We start from the raw sequence: 22,911 nt of genomic DNA, 5'->3' as shown, positions 1-22,911 counted from the left end.
AGGCAGCCAATACCCTACCAGCAATCTCTTTTATGTTTTCCCTACTTCTAATCCTTGCTGGCCCTTGCACCCACAACTAATTGAAGTATGTAGGAGCTGACAGCACTGTGCACATACCCCTCACCGTTAGAGCTGACCAGAAGTGCCCCTTGATCCCTGCTCTCTATTCTTTGTACCTCTTCCTACGGAGTTCCAGAAAGAGCAACTACACTGGAGGTGTGGTGGGTGTCAGGATACTTGTCCTGTCAAAGCTGGGCCTGGCTGGCTGCCCACCTACCCCAATCTCTGACCAAAGGTTCCACTCTGGTCAGTCACTTCTGCCAGGTGCATGGGCACCCTGTTTACACTTGGCATCCGCACACCTGTCAAATCCATGGCTCCGTTTTTTTCTTTTTGCTAGAGTTGTCATTTGTGTCCCGCCCTCCTTCCTTTGTAACTCTTGTAACATAGATTCTCATATGGTGTTGGTAATTGCTAACCCTAAAACATATGGAATATATTTTCTTTACATTTCATGAATAATTAATATAGCACTGCATTGTAACAGTATACCACAAAGGGGAATATTTGATTATACTGTGGCTGCAAGGAAAGATCACTTGAAAGGCTTATGCACTCTTCCACTAAGGATGAATAAAATATTGCACTGTGTCTTATTGTACAGGTCCTGGAACATCTCTGAAGCTCCCTGGCACAGGTCAGGTTGGAGGACCCAGCCCCGCTGTAAGGTAACAGCACAAAAGTTGCATGTGAACTGTTTTATATGTTAATTCTCAACAGGTCATAACTTGTGACCACTGGTAGACACTGTATTGATTTATTTTCTAAATAATAAAAAGTAACACAATTATCTATTTCCTAAAGGAGAGGTTTGATACAGCCTTTCAAAGACCTCAAAAGTATCAAACATATAAACGACAAGTGACCGACTCACCTGCAAATGCACAATAGAGACTTCCCTCTCTATCCCGCCCTCGTGTCAAGACGTGATGACGTCAGAGGGCGGAACAGAGAGGGAAACGGAGTCGGAGTCACTGTCGGACGCTGCCGCCTGGAAACGAACATCGCGCGCACCAACCTCCATCCTCCCCCCCCCCCCATCCCCGCCGCCGCTCCCGCCCTCCTCCGTATCGGGCCCCCTGCATTGACCTGACAGTGCCTCTCACCTCCGTGTGGAAGCGCTGCAGGCAGCAGCAGAGCTTTCACACGGAGGTGAGAGGCGCTGTCAGGTCAGTGCAGGGGGCCCGGCATGGAGGGGGGAGGGAGCGGCGGCGAGGAGGGTAGCTGGAAATCTTGCCCGTTTTTATGGGCTTAACGGCTAGTAAATGTTTAAAAAGCAAGAATTTCTCAGGAGAAAGGAAGATGAAGAATTAAGGGATTGATGACCTGAGACTTAAAGGGCCTAGCCTGGGCAGTAAGATAAAGACCAAAAAGAGTTTCTGTTAGTCTGTTAGCTTTCGAGGACCAGAGTCCACTGTGAGATGTGGTTCTTGAAAGCTTATTCCTCAATAAACTGGTTAGTCTAGTAAGGTGCCATTTGCCTCTGTCACTAAGATGAAGAAAATATTTTTTTTTTCACAAAAAGGCAGGAGAATTTATGAAACAGCTGTCAGTGGAGATTAGAATAATATCCAGTACCGAGTAGAGGAATAGTGATTAAAGCAGTGAATTGTGAGCAGAGGTTCACATGCCACATTTAATGCTCCTCATGATCTTTGGCAAGTCTACTACTACTACTTAGCATTTCTAAAGCGCTACTAGACATACGCAGCGCTGCACACTTGAACATGAAGAGACAGTCCCTGCTCGACAGAGCTTATAGTCTAATACTCCATTTAATACTCCATTGCTTCAGGTACAAGCTCAGGGCTAGATTTATTAACATATATCAGTGTGACAGTGCAAGCCCAGCTATTGTCAATGGCAGCTATTTATTAACTAAAAGTATACTTTGCATTAATTCACATTAATATGTTAATATACATTAGTAAATCCAACTCTTAAATTGTGAGTCCTCTGGGGTAGAGAAATATTTGAGTAGGTAGATGTCTCATCAGGGCATGCTTGGGAGGCAAAGCTTTTGGATGCTATGGATGGGTGCTTCGTGGAACAGCAGGTACTGGAACCAACAAAGGGCTGTTAGAACTGTTCTCTATGGATTGCAGAACCTGATTCAAAGGAGTAGTGGGGCTGCTTGGTAATACCGACAATCGTGCAATCAAATCTGATATAATTATCAGAAGAAGGAAGTATATTATAATAGCTTAAGGAAAGAGACGCTATATTACTGTTTATTAAAATTTATAGTCCACCTAGCAAAAAAGATCAAGACAGATTGCAAATGAGCATTCATAAAATAACATTAAATCACAGACAATATATCAAGACAGATGGTAAAATATGTAAGTTAGCTATGAAAAAATGAAAAGGAGCAGTTATCAGGGTAAGTAGTTTGCATGAAGCTCAGTCAAAGCTCCCATACATTACAAAGGTAAAAGGAAGGACAAAATTACTAGCAGAGCATCAAGAGAGGCTGTACTGAATTGGACCAGCATCTAACGTCTGACAGTGGTCAGTCCAGGTTTACAAGTACCTGGTAGAATCCCAAGGAATAGATGAATTCCTTATTATTTTTCCTCAGTGGTAAATAGTGGCCTTCTCAAACCTTCATTGCTAATAATGATTTATAGACTTTCCCTTCGAGAACTTATGCATTTAGGGCCGGTTTTGTAAATTGCACTTAAAAATGGGCTCCGAAAAGATCCGCACTAAGCGTGTTTCTCTAAAGGGTGCGTGCTGTTTATAAAATCATGCTTAGTGCTTTCCTACATGCAGCCTTTAGGCATCAGACTTACGCCTGCTGAAACCTGGTGTAAATGCTGACCCAGTATTCTATAACCATGCCCACAACCTTTTGGATCGCCCCAGCACACCCATGCCCCTTCCATGGTCATGCCCCCATTTTGAGATTCACGCTATGGGAGTTAGGCACACTGCCTTATAGAATAACATGCAGCCAGATACGTGCACAGATTCTAATGGATGCTAATTAACTTCAATCATTGGTTGTTAGCACCTAATTATTGGTAGTTCTGAGCTTATGTATCTAACGCATATCTGGGCGCCATATATAGAATCTGGGGTTACTTTGTTTTGTTGGGCATTTTTATTGTTTATAGAAACAGAGAAAAATGTAGGCAGATAACAACAGGGCTGGCTTAACCTATGGACCAGGTGAGGCTCTGGCCCAGGGCGTCAGAAATAAAGGGCACCAAACACCTGAACTTGTGATGTCTTTAGCCCTATAGGTAAAGCTGGCCCAGTGCTTACCTGGCAGTGTTGCATGTGCAGGGAAAAAAGAAGAGCCAGCAACCCTCTTTCTCTCAGGCCACCTTCCCCCGTCTACCTTTTAAAGTTAGTTTTCCCCTCCCAAACAGGAGAATCGCTGGGTGGCTGGAGGGGGGGCAGGGGAGACAGGAGATTCACTGGGTGACTGGAGGGGGGCCAAGGGAAAAAGGAGAATCGCTGGGTGGCTGCAGGGGGGGCAAGGGAAAAAAGGAGAATCGCTGGGTAGCTGGAGGGGGGGCAGGGGACACAGGAGACTCGCTGGGTGGCTGGTGGGGGAGCAGGGGACACAGGAGACTCGCTGGGTGGCTGGAGGGGGGACAGGGGACAGAGGAGACTCGCTGGGTGGCTGGAGGGGGAGCAGGGGACAGAGGAGACTTACTGGGTGGCTGGTGGGGGAGCAGGGGACAGAGGAGACTCACTGGGTGGCTACAGGGGGGGCAGGGGAGAGAGGAGAATCGCTGGGTGGCTGGAGGGGGGGCAGGGGACACAGGAGAATCGCTGGGTGGCTGGAGGGGGAGCAGGGGACAGAGGAGACTCGCTGTGTGGCTGGAGGGGGGGCATGGGACAGAGGAGACTCACTGGATGGCTGGAGGGGGAGCAGGGGACAGAGGAGACTCGCTGGATGGCTGGAGGGGGAGCAGGGGAGAGAAAAGCATTGGGGTGGCTGGAGGGGGGACAGAGGGGAGACACTCGCACCCAGCACTCTCACTCTCTCTCTGTCACACACACTCGCACTTCAGGGGGGAGGGTGCGCACCAAGGGGGGGGGGGGCGCCGTGCTGCACCCGGGGGGGGGGGGGCGCAGCGGTGACCCGCCCCTGGTGTCAGCCGCCCTCGCTATGGCACTGGCTTCCACTACAGTTTTCTGATAGTTCTACCAGGATATCTGAATGTAATAAGGTGCCATAAAACCCCAGATTATGAAGAAAATAAAACGAAAACCTAATATGGTGTTGTTTTGAGTGCTAAATACTCACCCATAGGGATGAACAGGTTTCCTAGCTTTGAAACGTTGAAGCAGAGTGACTGTGAATTTTAAATATAAATCTTAAGAGCAAATATTTATTTTCTTCTCTGCACCTAGACATTTCTGAACTGTTTTCAGCGTTGACACTAGTTTGTTCTCTGCAGGCCCATAACTCAATCAGGAAGACCCCTCACTGGGTTTTTGCGTCCCAGTACCCAGTCTGGACGACCAGGCACTATGGAACAAGCTATTAGAACTCCAAGAACAGCCCACACTGCTCGCCCTATTACCAGTGCATCTGGAAGATTTGTCAGGCTGGGAACAGTAAGCAAATATGGCAATGTTACTACAAAAAGGGTTTCATGGTTTAATTAGATACTTACAAATCCAAAAGCAATCTAAGTGGGGGAGGGAGCAGTTTTCAAACTTTTTTTTTTTCCACAGGTAAATAGCTTTTCACTTATGGAAATTCATTCACCAGTTGCTCTTCTAAAAGGTCTTGCTGCCTAGTCTCCATTTAAATGATAATATGAAAACGGGCTCTATCTGCTTCCAGGACAGGAGAGGGTGGTACAGCCCTGGTCTGATGCAGGCTTCTGCTCTTCACACATTCAGGTGTTGGACTGGGTCTGTCTGAGGGAATGTCTGCACAGGGCTCCTTATTGGCGAAAAAGAAATGCCTCTGCTCCTTGCCTCCTTATATCATTTCAGTGATTTAACTCTTTACATTTTAGTCATTTTAAATAGCTTGTTAATGAGATAAATATTTTAAGCTTCCATACCATTCTTAGCAGACTGCTCCAAGATGTGTGGGCATTGTGTCCGTTCACCAAGAAGTGGAGGTAGAAAAACACAAGAAGTGTCCACTGCTTTATTGTTTGTTAACATTTCCTATACTGCTAGCCTTGAACAGATCATAGGAAAGATATACCGTATTTTTCGGACTATAAGACGCACCGGACCATAAGACGCACCTAGGTTTTAGAGGAGGGAAATAGGAAAAAAAAAATTTCCTTTTTCCCTCATCTAAAACCTAGGTGCTCCAGTGCGTCTTGTCCGAGTTCGGGATCGCCCTCCCCCCGGCCCTGTCACCACTTCTCCCCTACTCACGTCACGCGATGTTCCCTGGTGGTCTAGTGACGTCGGGGCAGGAAAGAGGGGGCTCTTTCCTGCCCTGACGTCACTAGACCACCAGGGAACATCGCGTGACGTGAGTAGGGGAGAAGTGGTGACAGGGCCGGGGGGAGGGCGATCCCGAACTCGGGGGGAGGGAGCTCGCTACCTTCGGACTATAAGACGCACCCCCCATTTTCCTCCCAAATTTTGGGGGAAAAAAGTGCGTCTTATAGTCCGAAAAATACGGTACATCCATTCAGAGTCAAACAATACATTCTAACCAAACTATGAAGATGCACAGCATTCTGTATTCAAGCACAACATATAACCACCTCAACTTCAAGACCAACTTGTTCGAAAAGGCATACCCTACTGACCGAAATTAAATGCCTTAACCCAGCAACACAAAGAAACAAAAACTTATAATGAACTCTATATAACTCCTCTTCCCTACTGTGTCTATAATATATTTATCTCACTGACTATAACATCACTTTGTATTTGTTTCACCACCCGAGGTAACTACTACCTCACGGTACTATGTAAGCCACATTGAGCCTGTAAATAGGTGGGAAAATGTGGGGTACAAATGTAACAAATATAATGCCTCTTACCTGCCAAATTAAATGCCAATGGAAAGTAATAAGTTTTTAGCAGAGATTTAAATTTCTTAAATGAACATTTGCTGTAAATAATATTGGTAACCTATTCCATAAAATTGGCACCAGTCAAAAAAAAAAAATGCCTTGTCTCGTGTGGCCTCCCATCGTATCTGTGTTGATGGTAAAGGCAATCTATGTGCAAGAGCTGATCTTACCACCTGGCAGGGAAACAGCTCCCCTCATTGCTAAGGGTGCATTCTTCAGAGCTGTCTCTCTGCAGGATATTTGTAGAGCAATGATACGGTGTTCATTGCACACCTTTTTCCAAGTTTTATAGAATAGATGTTGCTGCTAGGCAAGAGGTACTATGGACAAGAGACCCTGATTCCTTCCCCTCGTGAAGACTACTTTATCTCCCACGTCTTGGATTGGTCTGGTGAGAATGCTAAGGAAGGAGAAATGAAGGGTTACCTGCTAATTTTCTTTCCTTTAGTCTTACAACATCAGTCCAACTTCCCACCCTGGTTTATAATTCATAATTCTTCCTCGGAGTTTAACTCCTGTTCATTTTTTTTTTTTTTTAATTAAAGTGATGAGCTATTGAATGAAGAATGAACTTTGAATTTCCTGGCAGGATTTTCCACTGCTTTGTTATCAAAATACTGAAGTACAGTACTTGAGTTGTAGACTAGTCTTATACAGCAGGGTACACTTCTGTGTTTTCCTGTCTCCACCTCCTGATTGATGGATATAATACCCACACATGTTGGACTAGTCTAGTGAGACTAGAAGAAAATTATCAGGTAAGCCTTAATTTCTCCTTACATTGTAAAAGAAGACTAAGGCAGGCAAGCTGAAGAATTTTGTAAGGGTAACAGGTGGTGAAATCCTATCGTGGAAGAGTTTTAGGACCTACTTGGCTATACAATTATTTGAGGACTCTTCCAGCTCTATCTTTCTGTGACTCCATTTTACCAGACTAGCATATTTTAATTCCAGTTTTTTAATCTAAGGTAAAGCCTATCTCAATACATTTTGTGTGTGTGTTCTTTCTATATTTATATGTTTTTTTTTACTACTGTAGATATTTTGTTGGAGTCTTTCAACAGATGTATATTTTTTTCCATAGGCTTCAATGCTTACCAATCCTGAGGGACCATTTATTAATCTGTCTAGACTGAATTTAGCAAAATATGCTAAAAAACCGAACTTGGCAAAGGTATGTACCTGCAGTGTTTATGCTCTTTCATATTTTATTTTTCACTCAAGCTATGTTGGCCTTCACTGGCACACTGTGAATTTTCAGTAATAGCAGTGAACACTTTGGTAGTAATTATCACAAATTCCTTTGATTTGTTATTTTCCATCTCAAGTTCCAGCCTGAAACTGGTCTGCACAAGGGAAAGTGAAGGCCCCCTTTATGGCCTAGTGTTCAAGTAGATAAGATGGAAAAACTTTGCAACCTACTTTTAGAAAATGTAAAAAAATGTTTTCTCAAATATTCCTAAGCAATGGTATAAGTATTATAAGTGTTTATTTTCCAATTTTCAAAGAACTTAATTAACCATGTAGAGTTGACATAAAGCAACAGACATATACAAAGTTTGTGGTCTCCTTGTCCATACTTTTTATTGTAATTTTCCTTTAAAAGAACACATGGGAATTTCCAGATCTATATGTACCTTTTTGGGGGGCAGATGAGATGGTGGCTGTGTTTTCAGCCTCATTTGGAGTTCAGGTTGCACCAGCGATGGTGGAAGGGAGCTGGAGGGAGTAAAAGAGAGAAGAGAGTGAATGTCAGCCTGGGTAAGATAGGGAACAGAAAGGGGAAGAGGACAGAGAAGGCTTACTGGGGTGTGCACTCACTGGGAAAGAAATGTGCTCACCATGTATTCATGTCACGTGCTGACGGCAAAGCAAATCTATCATAGGGTGAAAGAGTGGCAGTGGAAGTACATGGTGAGTATGCTGTGTTCCTGGTGATGGAAGAAACTGGAAGATAGTGAGATCCTAATGAGAGAGGCCAGAAGATCCATCCTGGATAAAGAGTATATCTTACAAGTGATCATGCTTGATGGCTGAGGGGATCTGTCCTTTTCAAGAAATATCTAGATAGACTATACTGGTTAGTTCTTTCTGGTCAACACAGCTCAAAAAAGATATAGTGGAATTAGAAAAGGTACAGAGAAGGGTGACGAAAATGATAGAGAGTGGGACATAAGTACATAAGTATATATAAGTGCATAAGTATTGCCATACTGGGACAGACTGAAGGTCCAAGCCCAGCATCCTGTTTCCAACAGTGGCCAATCCAGGTCAATTTGGTGATACTCCCCCTTGACAAAGCGTAGCGAAACAGGCACCTGTCGGGGCACAAGAGCACACCAATATGAACAGATAAGTGCTGTGTTGTTAGAAAGTATTTAAGTATATGCATGTCCATGAAAAATTTGAAAAAGATATAGGCAGGTGGGGGAAGAGTCAATGATTGAAATATACACACGAGCATCGATTCACCGTTGAGTGAAATGAAAACAGCCGTGTTAGCTATATAAGACTGTACCTCACGTAGTCAATTACGCTATCCCGTTTAATATTCTCTGCTATTTTGTATTTGTTTTAACTGCTGGAGAAGAGAGCAGAGTTTGGCTTAGGAGTTTTTTTTCAGTATTCCTAGGTTAAGTAGCATAAAATCTATTTTACTCCTTTTGGGTCCTGCCAGGTACCTGTGCCCTGGATTGCCTGCTGCTGGAAACAGGATACTGGGCTTGATGGACCTTCGGTCTGTCCCAGTATGGTAACATAACATAGTAGGTGACAGCAGAAAAAGACCTGTACGGTCCACTGGTAATGCTTATGAGAAGGGGATTTTAGTATGGTATGATGGGAATTTGAATAGCAGGGCTCCCAGTTCTTTCTGGTTTTCTTTTATTTATGACCTTGTTTAACATCTTCTCTTCACAGACCCTGTTTGAATATATTTTCCACCATGAAAATGACGTCAAGAATGTAAGACTCAATTTCAGAATTCATTTTGTTCTTATGGGTTTTGTTCTGTTATTTCTGTCACTCCCTGATGGATGTAACAAGTAAACTTTTAAACATTAATGTGTGCAGCATAGAGAAACCTCTATTAAGCACAACGTACAGTCCCCTCTCCCACCCCCAACGTAATGACCAATTTATCTCATCGCGTTAGTACTTTTTTTTTTTTTTTTTTGCTAGAACACTTAAAATCCATAACCGGTCATGTTTCCTAACAAGACACAACCAATTCCACCAGCAATGGAAATAAAAGTTGGCATCATCTTTCCATCTAGTAACTTACCATCTTCAATGCTAAGAACAATAGAAAATCTAGCAGAAAAGATTCCTCAGATGACAATATATATATTTTAACACAGTGGACTTACAGATTACTATTTTAGGGGATAAAGTTGCAAAATTGAGCAGACTGTTCTAAACCTCTAACCAGAAAAAAATGAACATTTGGACAATAGAAAATCATATGACTCCAGGAGCCAAGGTCCTGTTTGTACTATTCTTTGCTGATCCTTTAATCTTCACTACATTTAGTTGTCTTTACAGAAGTCCAAAGAACTCGATGATTGAAGAATAATAGCGATTGCTTTACAGCAGCTGATAAAGTTGCATGGGGACCTTTTGACCAGAAATGGCCCAACATTTTATCTGACACGGACATGCTCCCATGTGTTTTCTTTGCCAAGGGGACATTTATAACGTTTCATCCAAGAGCCTTATAGAAATCAGACACACTCTTGGCTGAAGGAATCACTTTCAGTCAAATCTCCTCTAAAACCCACTCTTCAGTAATATCCCACATAACATAAGCTTGCTGAAAAACATGGTGAAGGTACTTCCAAGTAAAATATTGAGCGGGAGACTAACTGTACGCATGCTGCAGCACTATGAACAGTTTAAAACTACCAGCTTCCAAGAGCTGATTGAACCTCCAAATATTTTTAATGAACCAGTATTCACAATTAATGATTTTCCAATCAATGATGCAGGTAAAAATCCAAGTTGTTATTCTTTAAACCCCCATAAAGGAATTAGTTTCATTTCAGCAATAGGACCTAGCCAAGCCTATTCTCTAAGAGGTGTTCATTTCGCCAATAAGGTCCTCCAAATTAGTCCGAACTATCTAAGGCTACTCCAACACAGGAAAATAGCCCAACCCGTAGTTCAGCCTTAATCACCGGAGATCCTACAACCCAAGGACTCAAAACTGACCAAAACTGGGAAACTTTTCAACTACTAACATCTGAAGATATAAGTTCAATAGTAACATAGTAGATGATGGCAGAAAAAGACCTGCATGGTCCATCTAGTCTGCCCAAGATAAACTCATATGTGTATACCTTACCTTGATTTGTACCTGTCTTTTCCAGGGCACAGACCGTATAAGTCTGTCCAGCAGTATTTCCCGCCTGCCAACCACCAGTCCCGCCTCCCATCACCGGCTCTGGCACAGACCCCGTATAAGTCTGCCCTCCCCTATCCTAGCCTCTCAACCACCAACCCCTCTTCCCCCCGCCACCCAATTTCAGCTAAGCTTCTGTGGATCCATTCCTTCTGCACAGGATTCTTTTATGCCTATCCCACGCATGTTTGAATTCCGTTACCGTTTTCATCTCCACCACCTCCCGCGGTGGTGGAGATGAAATCATACCGTTGAAATGCTCCCGAGCCAACTGCTCCCTGGATCAATGCTCAAAATAACTACTCAAATCCATCCCTATGGAAGCGGTAAATTTGTTATTTGATGATCTCAATGAGCTGTTAAAAACCGGCTCTCTTCTTCCTGATACGTGCAAAATTGTTCTCACTCCACCACTGAAGGGATATGGGCTATACGTAACATCGCCTGCAAACTACCGTCCACTGGCAAGCATACCTTTTTACTAAAGCATTAGAAATCTACATTAGTAAACAACTCTCATTTTATCTGGAACATTTTTCTATTTTGCACTGGTCACAATTTGGCTTCAGATTGTCACATAGTACAGAAACATTAATGCTAGTTCTAACTACACATGTCAAACACCACCAATGCAAAGGCGACCAAGTAATTGTTCTCCAATTTGATATATCGGCAGCATTCAATGCAGTTGACCACGCATTGCTACTCGAATGTCTGGATCAGATAGGAATAACAGGGACTGTTCTGGAATGATTCAGTGAATTCCTTTCAAATCAAAGTTATTCTGTTAAGCAAAACAACCAACTTTCCAACTTGTCTACTAACTGGGGGGTCCCGCAGGGATCTCCCTTTTCACTCATCCTGTTCAACCTCTTTATGTCATCCCTTGCCTCAATACACCTAGGACTTAATGAACTACTATTATCCTACGCAGATGATATCCTGCGTCTCTTACCAGTAACAGTATCAAACAAAGATCCAACTCAGTCTGTAAAGAATGGTATGACTGCTGTTAGCACCTGGGCCCTGACCAATAAACTGAAACTGAATGCGCAAAAAAAAACCAAGGGCTTGTGGTTCCAAACTCAGGGAGTTGAGGTCCCATCATCAATATCTTTGTCCAATGGTCAAAGCTTTACAGTCGACTCTGAAACCAGAGTATTAGGGGTCTTACCTGATTCTTCACTCACCTTCTCTTCCCATATTGATCAGCTATGGAAGAAAACACTATTCAAAATGAGACAGCTACGTCTAGTCAGACCATTCTTCGACCAAAAAGCCTTCGCACTACTAGTCCAAATGTTAGTTCTACCTCACTTGGGTTACTGTAACTTTCTATTTATTGCCATTAAGTGTCAATATCAGAAAAACTTCAAATCATACAGAATACTGCTGCAAGACTAATATACAGATTGAATAGATATACTAGTGTTTCAACTCATCTTAACAAACTGCACTGGCTTCCCATAGCAGAAAGACTCAGATTAAAAGCTGCTTGTTTAGTTTTTCAAATCTTACAGGGCTTCACCTCTGAACTTTTGACTAAGACCGCTTTGCTATATCTGGTCCAGTCTAACAGACTGAAACAACAACTAATGCTAACCTCACCATTTCAAAAGACAATTCGAAATCAGAAGATTTTCAGTTCTCTATTCCCTGTACTTGGAATCAAAATATGGGACTCTCTACCTATTCCCATCAGAACAGAAAAAAGCTGCCTCAGCTTCAGGAAGAAGCTAAAACCAGTGGCGTAGCTAAGGGTGGGCCTGGGTGGGCACATGCCCACCCAGTCAGCAGCCCATGAGGCCTCACTACTCTCTTTCCCTCTTCTCCACTGGTGGCCTGGCATCTGCCCGTCTCTCTCTCGAACCCCCCCTCCAGGTCTACCTCAGAGCTACGGCCGGCAGCAATTCCTATAGGCATCCCGTGCCAGCCCTGCAGGCATCTCTCTGTCATGTCCTGCCCTCAATGATGTCACTTCTTGTTTCTTTGCTGGGGATGTGGTAGAAGAACCCTGCAGAGCTGGCGTAGGTTGCCTATAGGAATTGCGATGGGCAACAGCTCTGAGGTAGAACCAGGGGAGGAGGTTCAGAGAGAAATGGGCAGATGCTGGGTCATTAAAAAAAAACAACACTATATTGTACAGGGGTAAGGGTAGGGGGTGGGAAGGGCCCACCCAGGTTAACTCTGGGCCCAACCAAAATGGCAGGGCTGCCTACGCCCCTGGCTAAAACCCTTTCTCTTCCCAAAGACAGCTTCGTAATAATCCATCATGACTTCTTCTTCCTAGTATCATCCATTAGCCTTTCCTTGAATGTTTTTAGTCTCTTGCCTTAATCCAATGGTCTCTAATGTTTCTCATACCTCATAGTAACACACAGTATCTGCTTTTGTCTCACCTAGAATGTAAACTGAACCCTGGAAAGGGGAAATTAGCGGTATACAAGAATTGAATTGAATTAACATGCAGCTTTGAATGCAAAATAAATTGGGTCAAAGCATGGTAATATAATGTCACATGCAAGTACTTGCAAATGAGCTCATTGCTATGTTAATATGGATTGTGATAATAACCCTTTTATAGTTCGTTGCACTCCTAAGGTGTAATTAACTTACCTTTGGGGGCACTAGCTGCCTAAAACAGTTGTCGGTGCTTCTGGAAGATTCTGAAAAAAGTCCCTGTGCTCCCCAAGTGGCATCCCCTTTCAATAGAAAAACTAAAATCCTTCATCCCCCTCCCTACCGTATACCATGTCAAGGATTGACCCTTCCCCTGTCCATCTGTAGATGGTGTGGGGTAGAAGGTAAGAAACTAAGAGCCCTTCTGTGTTCCTGACTCCACCCCCTACAACCAAGTTATCGTGCAGGCGGTCACACTGTGGCTGACAGCTGCGCAGGCAGTGGCTACAGTAGTTGGTCTTTCCCTGCTATCTTCTACTTGTTTTTTTGTGTGGGTTCTTTAGGAGCAAATACGGCATTTTGGTGCCCTTTTACTAAGCTGCATTAAAAGGGGCCCTGCGCTAGCGTCAGCATGTGTTTTTGATTTGTATAGAGCCCCCTTTTACCGCAGCGGGTAAAAGGTGGAACAATGAAATGCCCGTGTGCACTTGTCGCGTGGCTATTTCAGGGGGAGCACTCACCTCCACCCATTGATAAGTACATAAGTAATGCCATACTGGGAAAAGACCAAGGGTCCATCGAGCCCAGCATCTTGTCCACGACAGCGGCCAATCCAGGCCAAGGGCACCTGGCGAGCTTCCCAAACGTACAAACATTCTATACATGTTATTCCTGGGATTTTGGATTTTTCCAAGTCCGTTTAGTAGCGGTTTATGGACTTGTCCTTTAGGAAACCGTCCAACCCCTTTTTAAACTCTGCTAAGCTAACCGCCTTCACCACTTTCTCCGGCAACGAATTCCAGAGTTTAATTACACGTTGGGTGAAGAAAACTTTTCTCCGATTTGTTTTAAATTTACTACACTGTAGTTTCATCGCATGCCCCCTAGTCCTAGTATTTTTGGAAAGCGTGAACAGACGCTTCACATCCACCTGTTCCATTCCACTCATTATTTTATATACCTCTATCATGTCTCCCCTCAGCCGTCTCTTCTCCAAGCTGTATAGCCCTAGCCTCCTTAGTCTTTCTTCATAGGGAAGTCGTCCCATCCCCGCTATCATTTTAGTCGCCCTTCGCTGCACCTTTTCCAATTCTACTATATCTTTCTTGAGATGCGGCGACCAGAATTGATGTGGCAGTAAGGTCTCCCACGCTAACCCAGTGGTAACTGGGCAGCATGCAGCACTGCCCGATCACCACCAGGTAACTGCTGCGGTAAAACAATTTTCTGTAGCACCGTAAATGGCGCGCGGTAGGGGGCGGAACTACCGGCACCTGTGTTGGGCTGGCAGGTGTTCTGGGTTGCCATGCAGCAAGCCTTTAGTAAAAGGGCCCCTTAATTATATTGTTGCAGAGTTAGGTGTTAACGACCAATAATTGGGTGTAATTGATGTCAGTTGGTACTAATTAGCAGTCCCTTAGTATTCTACAAATCGAGTGTGCAAAATTCATAGCGTGCAACTTGTGGAATGGGAGGGGCATGGAGAGGTCAGGGTCGGGCCTATCACTTAAGCACACAAGTTCTAGAATATTGTCAGTTACATGCTAACTGACAGCAGTAAGGCATGAGCATTTACACCAGCCATTCAACTGGCGATGGTGCTCACGCATTACGTTAGGTGGGTAACTGCAGTCTTAATGCTAGTAGGAGTGGAGGAGTGGCCTAGTGGTTAGAGCACTGGTCTTGCAATCCAGAGGTGGCTGGTTCAAATCCCACTGCTGCTCCTTGTGATCTTGGGCAAATCACTTAACCCTCCATTGCCTCAGGTATAAACTTAGATTGTCAGCCCTCCTGGGACAGAGAAATATCCAGAGTACCTGAATGTAAGTCACCTTGAGCTACTACTGAAAAAGGTGTGAGCAAAATCTAAATAAATAAATAAAGATTCTAGAATTCTAAAGAATAACAAGATTCCATGCAGAATTTCAAAGTGTAACACAACATTCCATGTAGAACCCCAAAGAGTAACAAGATTCTTTGGGGTGGAGGAGTGGCCTAGTGGTTAGAGCACCAGTCTTGGTCTTGCAATCCAGAGGTGGCCGGTTCAAATCCCACCACTGCTCCTTGTGATCTTGGGCAACTCACTTAACCCTCCATTGCCTCAGGTACAAACTTAGTTTGTGAGCCCTCCTGGGATAGAGAAATATCCAGAGTACCTGGATGTAACTCACCTTGAGCTACTACTGAATAAGGTGTGAGCAAAATCCAAATAAATTATTTGAGATTCTGTTGCTACTATTTGAGATTCTATATGGAATGTTGATATTATCTGAGATTCTACATGGAATGTTGCTACTATTTGAGATTCTAGACAGAATGTTGCTAGTGGAAGAGTGGCCTAGTGGTTAGACCAGAGAGGTGGCCAGTTCAAATCCCACTGCAGCGCCTTGTGATCTTGGGCAAGTCACTTAACCCTCCATTGCCTCAGGTACAAACTTAGATTGTGAGCCCTCCTGGGACAGAGAAACAGAAGCCTGCCCTTGCAGATCAGCAGTGCGGCCGCGCAGGCTTCTGTTTCTGTGAGTCTGACGTCCTGCACGTACGTGCAGGACGTCAGACTCACAGAAGCAGAAGCCTGTGCGGCCGCATTGCTGATCTGCAAGGGCAGGCTTCTACACGGAATGTTGCTAGTGGAGGAGTGGCCTAGTGGTTAGTGCAGTGGAACATGGAATGTTGCTATTATTGGTGATTCTACATGGAATGTTGCTGAGTGGAGGAGTGGCCTAGTGGTTAGAGCACCAGTCTTGGTCTTGCAATCCAGAGGTGGCCGGTTCAAATCCCACCACTGCTCCTTGTGATCCTGGGCAAGTCACTTAACCCTCCATTGTCTCAGGTATTGTGAGCCCTCCTGGGACAGAGAAATATCCAGAGTACCTGAATGAAACTCACCTTGAGCTACTACTGAAAAAGGTGTGCGCAAAATCCAAATAAATAAATAAATACATTTTGTGGTTTCCAACATAAAATTCAGTGCACCACGTGAGAACTCCCCAGTGATATGTATCTACCGCAGAACTGTCATCTTACACCACAATCTGTCAGTTCACATCAAACGAGGATATAAATATTAAATATTTATGAAAAGATGCAGTTTCTTTTGATTTGGAAAGTAATATATCTGCAGTGTCTTGCTGCTGTATTTTTATCCTCGGCATGGCACGGTGCCAAGATTGGCAAGCCAAGATACATGGATGGATTTTAATGTCTTGCATATTTTGATCTAATGGTAGTGGTAGCTGAAAGATGTGCAATTTGTAGTTCTTCAGCAATAGTGCGTTAGGTAAAAGAGGCAAACTCATTCTAAATGCATGTCAGTGAGCTCAAGTCATGGATTGAAAGAGGAGAGAAGCGAAAAGAGAAAGTGGAGCTTCTTCTGTGGATTCTGTCAAAGTATATCCCTTCTCCCCCTCTGGACATTGCAGCAGCACATCTGTGTCTGACTGGCAGTCATAATTATGACCAGATGTATTAAAGCATACGCCCCACTTTGAGGGAAATTCAGTAAAAGGTGCCAACGTTAGCACCAGGATGATTCGTGCTAAGACAGTACAGTGATACCTCGGTTTTCGTCGATAATCCGTCCGAAAACAATTGGCGAAAACCGAGGCAATTATTTCCATATGAATTTTAAAAAAGCACAAAAACACTGGAAAGCAATGGAATTGTTTGGCTAGACGCGAGAAACAACGCCACACTGAGCAGGAGAACGCGTTTTCGCAAAATTAGCGAGGTCACATGGGCACGCCGCCGAAATCCGAGACAAATGTTTCGCAGAAAAAAAATCAACGAAAACCAAAACCGACGATAACCGAAGTCAACGAAAACCGAGGTATTACTGTATTTTGCAGAGGGTGCTCTGTGCGGAACGACCTTTACAGAATACTAGCTTAGCATGCATCTCGCGCCTGACTTTGAGCGTGAGCGTTTACGCCTGCCATAAGCTGGTGTAAATTCTGACACCCAGCTAATGGCAGTTAGGCACATAAATGACGTTATTCTATAATACCGTGCCTAAATCCTGGGAACACCCCCGACCTACCCATGTCCCTTGCATGGCCACACCCCCTTTGGAGTTGCACGTCATTACATTTAGGCGTGCATGTGTTAGAATGGGTCGTAGGGCAGATCTGCATGTAATGCTTAACGACTGCCAATTATTGATAGCACCTGATTAGCTTACTAGTTTATGTGCAGATCTGAGATCCACAACCTATACAGAATCTGACTGTGTGTCTGTAAAAAGAGGTGAAATGGGACTATGTTATATTCAATATGCAATAATCGTTCTGTAAGCTTAATAAAACTACATAGGGAGTCAGTAAGAAAGTCAGAATTATACCCATGTTCCTTATGCCCATCCTTATAATTCTCTCTACTCTGCTTTAAAAAATAAGAATAGAAACCTGAAATTTTAGCATAAACTGTGTATTCTGTTTTTTGTTTATTTTAATTATAAGGCTTTGGATTTAGCAGCTCTCGCGACAGAATATGCGCAGTTCAAGGACTGGTGGTGGAAAGTGCAGCTTGGGAAATGTTATTACAGGTAAGGAGAGAGTTTCTAAATTCCTGCTTTTGTTGTGACTGACCTTTCCCTGCCCTCCGCTGTCTAACTACCTGTGTAGTGGTGGCAGCTGCGAGAAACTGTCTTGCCCGAAGAGTACGCTAGATTGTTCACAATTACTTGTTCTTGCTTCAGTTTATGGACTGTGATCGGACTAAACTCGGCACCCTGCTTTGCCAGCAGTGTTAGAATTGCACGATTGTTAATCCTTAGGCAGGCCAATATAGTTCCAACTCCACAGGCCAGAAAGCTTGTTGCTTTTCCATTCTTTTCCTCTTTCACTGTTTCTGCAGGTTAGGATTGTACCGGGAAGCTGAAAAGCAGTTTAAATCGGCCCTCTGCAATCAAGATATGGTAGATACGTTCCTTTACTTGGCAAAAGTAGGTGAACAATGGCTGGTCTTATCTCACTGAACTACCTTACTTAAAGCAGTGATTTTAGAGCTGATTTATTCATAGGAACCAGCAGCCATTTGTACTGATATTTCTTAACGGCTGATATTTAAAACCATTTAACTGCCCGTGAATGGCACCTGGCTGGTTAAATGGTACTTAACCAGCCATCCGGCGATATTCAGCGGGCCTGCCTTTTTGATTCCCCCTCTCCGCAGAGCATTTAGACCCTCAGGCAGTCAATCTAGATCGGTAATGAAGCAGTCTGGACACGTTAATGATTGCTAATAGCAGCAAAGTGTGGAGGAGCTCGACGGCTAGGTAGCCATCTCCCAGTTGACGTCACTTCCTGCCCCCTGCGATTGCTTTTTTTAATGCAATTATAACTTGGTGAAAAGTGGAGTCTCAGTAAATGGTGTGCTTTGAAAGGACCAGAAAAAAGCAACAGTAAGTGAGGTCTCCAGAGCTTATTTGTTAGTTCTTTAAACCCGTGCTTCCCAGCCCTTTCCTGAAGCATGCCTAGCCAGTTGGGTTTTCAGGTTCACCACAGTGAATAAACCTACTGTATGCAAATCTATGCATATTTATCTCCTGCATATTCATTGTGGTGAACTTGAAAACCTGATTGGCTAAATGTGTCTTCAGGAGACGGTTCACAAGCTTTAAGAGGTAATCAATGGAAATAAAACAAAATAAAACATGGAAAAGAAAATAAGATGATAGCTTTTTTATTGGACATAACTTAATACATTTCTTGATTTAGCTTTCGAAGGTTGCCCTTCTTCCTTCTACCTTCGAAAGCTAATCAAGAAATGTATTAAGTTATGTCCAATAAAAAAAGGTATCATCTTGGATCCTCAGGAGCTTAGTCAAGATTGGGAGGCGGGGCTGGTGGTTGGGAGGCGGGGAAAGTGCTGGGCAGACTTATACGGTCTGTGGCAGAGCCGGTGGTGGCAGGCGGGGCTGGTGGTTGGGAGGCGGGGATAGTGCTGGGCAGACTTATACGGTCTGTGCCAGAACTGGTGGTGTGAGGCGGGGCTGGTGGTTGGGAGGCGGGGATAGTGCTGGGCAGACTTATACGGTCTGTGCCAGAACTGGTGGTGTGAGGCGGGGCTGGTGGTTGGGAGGCGGGGATAGTGCTGGGCAGACTTATACGGTCTGTGCCAGAGCCGGTGGTGGGAGGCAGGCCTGGTGGTTGGGGGGCGGGGATAGTGTTGTGCAGACTTATACGGTCTGTGCCCTGAAAAGGACAGGTACAAATCAAGGTAAGGTATACACAAAAAGTAGCACATATGAGTTTATCTTGTTGGGCAGACTGGATGGACCATGCAGGTCTTTTTCTGCCATCATCTACTATGTTACTATGTATCATCTTATTTTCTTTTCCATGTTTTATTTCTATTGATGATTACCTTTAAAAGTGGACTAACACGGCTACCACACCTCTCTACTCAAGCTTTAAGAGGTATCAGAACCTACTAAGATTCATTTTTTTTTTTTAAACTTGAGCATGGTAAAGAAGAGCATAAGGATACTATATTTCTGTTATAGTACATTGCTGTCTACACTGCTCACAGCATATGCCCTCCCCTCCTCTCTGTAATGAGATCTCTTCCTCTCTGAAGGTTGCAAATACAGGGGCCCTTTTACTGAGCTGCGTAGGCACCTACGTGCATCCCACGCTCGTCAATTTGGAACTACTTCCCCGACTACCACATGCCCTGGGCGGTAATTCCATTTTTTTACACGCATCTGATACATGCGGCAGAAAAAATGTTTTATTTTCTACCGCGTGGCGCTAACCAAGCGGTAATCTGCAGTGTGCGCACGCTGATGATTACTGCCTGGTTAACGCGTGAGACCTTACTGCTAAGTCAGTGGGTGGTGGTAAGGTCTCAGGCCGAAAATGGATGCGCGCCAGTTTTGTTATTTGGGCACACGTCCGTTTTCGGCCAAAAAAGGAAAAAAAAAGGCCTTTTTTTGCGGGTGCGCTGAAAAATGGACCTGCGCGTCCAATACTTGCACCTACAACAGCACAGGCCATTTTTCTGTGCACCTTAGTAAAAGAACGCCACAGTATTTCTGCTGAACACTACTAAGCCAGTGAATTTTCAGCCATAGTGGCTCCTAGTCAGGCAGAGAAACAGAAGTGGAAGCAGGTGCCCCCCCCCCCCCCCCCCCCCCCCCCCCCCCCCCCAGTCTTTCTGGCTTGTTAAAGTTATCCTAATTGCTGTTGTCATTTAGCTCCCTCTCTGTGGGACTTTTACAGCATAATGGAAAGAGCCAGTGGGCCTATCCTTGCTCCGCAGGATGGAACTTTCTTTCCTTATTAGAGAAGAAAGAGGCCTGACTTTGAGAATCAAGGGCCCTTTGAGCCTGTTCAGCTGATTCTTGCTATTTCTGCCTTTGACGCTTTTCAATCAAGACAGATGCCGCATACGTTAGAGGTAAATGCATCATTTATTAGTTGATGCACCTATTTTAACATGAAATGATTAGATTATATCTGACATATTAATGCCACCTGCTGTTTCCCTGCTTATAAAAAGCATTATCTGAAGAAGGGCTCTATGTCAGATCAGACCATGATAATGGCGCTTGTCATCTGCAGTAAAAGGCTTTATTTCTTTACCCTCTTATTAAAATCAAGGGTGAACAATGTAATAACTGTAATCCTGGTAGCAAACCCTCAGGGGTATGGTGGGCTCCCTTCAGCAGTCCAAAAACAAAGTCCTTCCAGACAACACAGCTTTTAGTTCAAAGCAGTTTATTTCCCCTCCTCCACAAATCTCAGTTCAAAGGGGTTAAGGTCCCATTCAGTTCCAAAACAAAACACAAAAAGGAAAAACCTTCCCTTTAAATCCAAGTTTTCCCGGTTCCAACCGCCTGGGTTTCAGCTTTAAAAGTCTCTCCTCTTGGGTGGTTGCAGAATGGCAGTACACCTCCCACAACACAGCTACTTGACTCCTGTGACCACCCACTGCCTTCAGTCCCTGCAACTCTGCCCCAGAGTACAATTACAGTTCATTTCAACCGGTTCCTCCAAACCTGGTGTGCTGGGCCCTCCAGACTCTCCTTCCTCCAAGCACTCCATTAACTCTGCTTCTCTGCTAGTTTGTTGGTTAGAGACCTCCTCCCCCTCCCAGGTGGGAGGAATCCTGTACTGATTTCTGACCCAAGGGAATTGAGCTTTGTCATCACGGCTCCCCCTTCTGGCCCTTGTCTGCCAAAACAGCTGCTCTTTCCAGTCCTTTTCCCCCTCCCTCCCCCGTGGTGTCCCTCCCGGGGTTTGGGACCTCCCCCCCCCCCCCCCCCCCCCCCCCGATTCCTTCTCTCAGGGCCTTGTGGGGAATGTAGTCTGGCCCCATACCTCCTCCTGACCTGCTTAGGCCCTCCAACCTCCTTACAACAAATAAGTTGTAGATGATGCATTTTTATTATCCTAGCACTCATTTATTGACTCTCACTTTCCTGTAGTCAGGTAAACCATGGGGCAAACACACTCTTCTATTTAAAATGTAGCCCATCTGCAGGAACACTTTATGTGATTCTTTTCTTAGCCAGAGGCCTGAGTTGTAACTGGCTCAAAACCAAATTTCCTCATTAAGTTAAACAATTGGTGCACCTGAAAATCGTTTATTTATTTTCTATACCGTTTCTTATTGCATACACAAACCAGAACGGTTTACATCTTAATAAAATATCAAATTTAAAACAACATATAAGAACTCCATTAATTTGACAGGAAAGCACAGCAAGCTAAAAACATCCATTCTAAAAAGTAAAAACATCAGTGGACAATCCATTCATAACAAGTTTATATAGCAAACATATGATTTGTTACTGCGTATTCATTCTGCCCATGTTCCCCTTTTTCATCCCAGATTACTTTCAAATGTATTCTGAAATAGATGTGTTTTTAGAAGTCTGCGAAACTTAATATACGATTCTTCCAATCTAATAGTTTTAGGAAGGCAATTCCAGAGAGAGGGAGCTAAAAAGAAAAAAAGCTGAATCTCAGATAATGTTCACATTGACTAGGCATCAGTTTTGACACGACAGTATACCTAAGTCTATGAATGAAGAGCACAACAGGTGCGATGGAATAAAGCAACCCCTTCTATATAATTCAGATTTTAAAAATGATGGCAAAAAAGAGGCAGTAATCATTTCTACAGATATAGGGGTCCTTTTACTAAGCTGTGTAAGCGTCTACGCACGCCCAACATGCACTGAAATGGAGTTACTGCCTGGCTACCGTGTGGCTGTTGCAGTAATTTCATTTTTGGCGCGTGTCTGAAAAGTATTTTTTGGCCGCGCACCAAGTGGCATTTGATGCGTGTAGGTCATTATTGCCCGGTTACCTCGTGAGACTTTACCCCGCTAGGTCAATGGCTGCTAGTAAGATCTCAGATCCAAAATGGATGCGCAGCAATTTTGATTTTGCTGTGCGTTCATTTTTGGCAAAAATGTTTAAAAAAAGGCCTTTTTTTACAGGTGTGCTGAAAAATGGATCGGTGTGTGGCCAAAACCTGCGCCTGCACGGCCTCAAGCCATTTTTCAGCGCGCCTTTGTAAAAGGACCCCAGAATTTGTGAGATGCCTAAAAGAAATCAGTTTCCGGAAGAAGAAATTTTCATGGACTTGCTAAAAATGATACAAATTTCTTTTGTAGCATAACAGAATCATAGAGTGTTTGTGCAGGCTTGAAGTAAAATTTGAAATTTCTTGGTGTTAAAAACATTTTTCTTTATCCATAAGCTGTAGTCTTCCTTTTTCATAACCTGTTTTTTCACTCAGGAACTTACATTCAGGTAACATTGTGGCGGTTATAAAAAGTCACTGTATTGTGTATTTTTGCGT

At 43.9% G+C, this 22,911-nt stretch overlaps 1 protein-coding gene across 2 annotated transcripts in view; it reads left to right on the top strand.

Annotated features, from left to right (window-relative positions):
- The window catches only part of TTC8 (tetratricopeptide repeat domain 8), a 65,744-nt gene that overhangs the window by 19,567 nt on the left and 23,266 nt on the right, over positions 1 to 22,911 (top strand). Inside the window, exons 3-8 of one of the 2 annotated variants that reach the window (XM_030213766.1) lie at positions 665 to 728; positions 4,479 to 4,638; positions 7,162 to 7,251; positions 8,997 to 9,041; positions 17,553 to 17,638; positions 17,950 to 18,037. In XM_030213766.1, coding sequence (XP_030069626.1) covers positions 665 to 728; positions 4,479 to 4,638; positions 7,162 to 7,251; positions 8,997 to 9,041; positions 17,553 to 17,638; positions 17,950 to 18,037 — 533 coding nt within the window. Of the gene's footprint in view, positions 1 to 664; positions 729 to 4,478; positions 4,639 to 7,161; positions 7,252 to 8,996; positions 9,042 to 17,552; positions 17,639 to 17,949; positions 18,038 to 22,911 lie in introns of those variants that run through there. The other variant, XM_030213767.1, reaches the window with a different exon arrangement.

This window comes from Microcaecilia unicolor, chromosome 9 (genome assembly GCF_901765095.1).
Source record: "Microcaecilia unicolor chromosome 9, aMicUni1.1, whole genome shotgun sequence".
Taxonomy (NCBI): domain Eukaryota; kingdom Metazoa; phylum Chordata; class Amphibia; order Gymnophiona; family Siphonopidae; genus Microcaecilia; species Microcaecilia unicolor.
This window is presented reverse-complemented; position numbering and strand designations above follow the sequence as displayed.